The 3,233-nt window shown below is 45.7% G+C and overlaps 1 protein-coding gene across 1 annotated transcript; it reads left to right on the top strand.

Moving 5' to 3' along the window:
• The first annotated feature begins 343 nt into the window (after nucleotides 1–343).
• On the top strand, nucleotides 344–1,227 carry LOC140222139 (uncharacterized). Its single transcript, XM_072292340.1, has 2 exons — nucleotides 344–1,049; nucleotides 1,210–1,227. The coding sequence occupies exons 1-2, from the start codon at nucleotides 660–662 to the stop codon at nucleotides 1,225–1,227; spliced, it is 408 nt and encodes a 135-aa protein (XP_072148441.1). The 5' UTR covers nucleotides 344–659.
• The last annotated feature ends 2,006 nt before the right edge of the window (nucleotides 1,228–3,233 follow it).

Genomic DNA, 3,233 nt, shown 5'->3' with positions numbered 1-3,233 from the left:
GCACATGAATATGTTATGTATTGTACCATGTTCTCTACTAGTGTTCTGTTTAGCTTTCTCACGTCAAGTGATATCTTCGTTGCTCACAAAAAATGAAATAAAATAAATCTTCCTTCCCTACACTCGAGTTCTTCAAGAAAACAGGCTGGGCAAGGTAAATTAGACTAAACAAACTGAAATAGGAGAAGTAAAAAACAGGCAATCAAAATAGATTAGATATATACTTCAGAGTTCAGATCAATTAAGACGGTCAATCCAAACAACCAAACCTGAAAAACGGAAAAAGACACATGTTGCTCAGCCATTAGTCGTTTGCACAACGGCAGCCTAAAACTTGGCAGACACATACAAGTTTGACAGCCCTCTCATAGGACTTCAGTCGAGATCATGGACAAAAAATTAGTTCAATGTTTGGATGCTAATTAGGATGACTAAACATAAGCTAATTGTGAAACTAATTGCATAAGTCACCATTGATGAGTAGAACCCATTGATCCTAATTAGATCTTGATTAGTTCATGTTTAACCGTGTGGTGCCATTGCCGCGTGGCTAACTCTTTCTCTAAATTCAGAACGTCGGGAAGCATGCAGATGCAGCAGCCCGCAGACACACACGGACGGACGCAGCAAACATCTACTGCAAACATTCCCGTTCCATTATGGGCTCTGATGCCAACACGCAGTCGGCGGAGGCAGCAGCCGAGAAGGAGCCGACCAGCAGCAGCGCGCTGCTCGTCCTCGTGTCCTTGATCGTCCGCGTCGCCGCCATCGCCGTCGTGTCCTGCAGCTTGGCCCGGTCGGCGTGGCTGGGGCACGGCGACCCGTGGGACCTGGCCTTCATCGCCGGCGTGGGCGCCGTCCTCGCCGCGCTCTTCTGGTGCCTCCGGCAGGCCGAGCGGCTCACGCCGGGCTCCCCCGCCGTGGAGAGGTGGCGGCTGCAGGCCGCCGTGTGGTTTCTCTCCACCGTCCTCAGCTGCGCGTTCGCATACCGGGTGTCGCTGGTCATGCCGCCGGCGCTGGTGGTCCTCATCTGGTGCATGACGTCCTTGGTAAAAATAAACCGACACAGAGGGTGCGTTGCAATCCTTGGCCATTTCGCATGCGTACTGGTACTGGTCGTTGGTATAGTGACGGGACCCTATCATCATCTCTCTCTTGGCTCCAGGGTGATATCTGACTCACGCAGGCACTCACGTGTGGAAACTTCAGGGTGAAGAGAAGGAATAACAGAGAAAACATCAGGGTGAAGAGAAGGAATAACAGAGGAAGGGGAGCAAGAATCCATTACATCCACATCCAGGTGAGGTGTCTGGGGAGTCAGATGGGATCATTGCTGATGATCACAAGGTGAAATAAAAGAAAAAAAGATCTGGAATTGAGACCACACATGCAATAATCTAGAATAAGACCAAAAGAACCGTGTTTCCGTGCTCTCTCTGCTTCAGGGAGGGAATTGTGCTGTGTGGTCTCCCTCACTCTCGGTCGGGAAAACTTGAAATATCTCGTGGAGTAGAGAGACCGAGCAGCAGTGACAAAGGCGACAGGAAAAGGAAGTTTCCACACGTGAGTGCCTGCGTGAGTCAGATATCACCCTGGAGCCAAGAGAGAGACGATGATAGGGTCCCGTCACTATACCAACGACCAGTACCAGTACGCATGCGAAATGGCCAAGGATTGCAACGCACCCTCTGTGTCGGTTTATTTGCAGGCGATGGATTGTGTCGGTTCTCTCTCTCTCCACATGTGGTAATTTGGTAAAAGAAACCGCAGATGCTTTATTTTATATATTGATTGAATGATTGATGAAAGTTGGATTAATCTACAATGGTTTTTTTTTTTGCATACATGACTATGTTGTGTACTGTACCATGTTCTCTACTATTGAAAACGATCATAAGCGGTTTTTGTTGAAGGGATTGGGATGCATAACCACACTTCCCACCTTAATCGGTTAAGCTATGATCGTTTTCTCCGAAGGCCTCTTCCTGTGGAGCCTCACAGGTCCAGATCACTGGGGAGGTAACAGGCCAAAGTAACAGCCTCACGGGCTTCGCGCGATCCAACAGTCGCCACCGGCCGGTCAACCAAGCAAGCTAAAGAACGTCAAGAGCGAGGTCGAGAGAGAGGGCCCAAGAAACTGCTATCAAGCGTCATTTCAGCTAGCTAGCGCTCGTCCTTGGTCCAGACTCCCAGACAATTTGCCAGGGGAACTCGAAGAGAAATTAAAGGAACCTCAAGTGACTGAAACCCTTCGGAACCTCAAGTCAACCACGACGAATCGTCATACAACCGTGTTGTGTACTGTACCATGTTCTCTACTAGCGTTCTGTTTAGCTTTCTCACGTCAAGTGATATCTTCGTTGCTCGCAAAAAATGAAATAAAATAAATCTTCCTTCCATACGCTCGAGTTCTTCAAGAAAAAGGGCTGGACAAGGTAAATTAGACTAAACAAACTGAAATAGGACAAGTAAAAAACAGGCAATCAAAACTGATTAGATATATACTTCAGAGTTCAGATCAATTAACACGGTCAATCCAAACAACCAAACCTGAAAAACGGAAAAAGACACATGTTGCTCAGCCATAGTCGTTTGCACAACGGCAGCCTAAAACTTGGCAGACACATACAAATTTGACAGCCCTATGTACTTTCCATCAACACAGCAAGTAATTAATAATTATTACGGCCTGTTTGTTTATCAGAAATTAAGTGGAGCAAAAAAAAACGTGGAGAGTGATCTGCATGCAAGCTGGAAAGATTTGCATGCAAGCCATTGTGAAAATTTGCATGGTATATATTTGACTTCATGATGTAGGGCAGCTTATAGATTTGGTAAAAGTAGCTAGGTTTTGACTATACTTTTGAAATAAACGAACAAAATACAAATATGTGTCATTTTGTCATCACGTTGGACATTCTAGCCCTCGATTGAATATGACAACACAATGTGCGGAGTTTGTAGTTTCCTCAATTGGAAAGTTACATAGAGATGTATATGCCTACTTGTAGTGGTGGTTACTCTATAAGAGTTATAAAGGGGTCTATGCTTCAGAAATGGCAACCATAAAGCTAACACTACTAGAAAAAATAGCTATTAGTACCAGTCCCAAACCTCCCTCTAGTACTGGTTGGGCAACCGGTACTAGCCATCCGGTACTAGAGAGGGTCCCCTCTAGTACCAGTTGAAATAACCAGTACTAGAGGGTGTTAAAAATAAAAAAAATTAAAATC

Source organism: Setaria viridis, chromosome 3 (genome assembly GCF_005286985.2).
Source record: "Setaria viridis chromosome 3, Setaria_viridis_v4.0, whole genome shotgun sequence".
NCBI classification, from domain to species: domain Eukaryota; kingdom Viridiplantae; phylum Streptophyta; class Magnoliopsida; order Poales; family Poaceae; genus Setaria; species Setaria viridis.
Note: the sequence above shows the minus strand (reverse complement) of the source record. Positions and strands in the feature narration are given on the sequence as shown.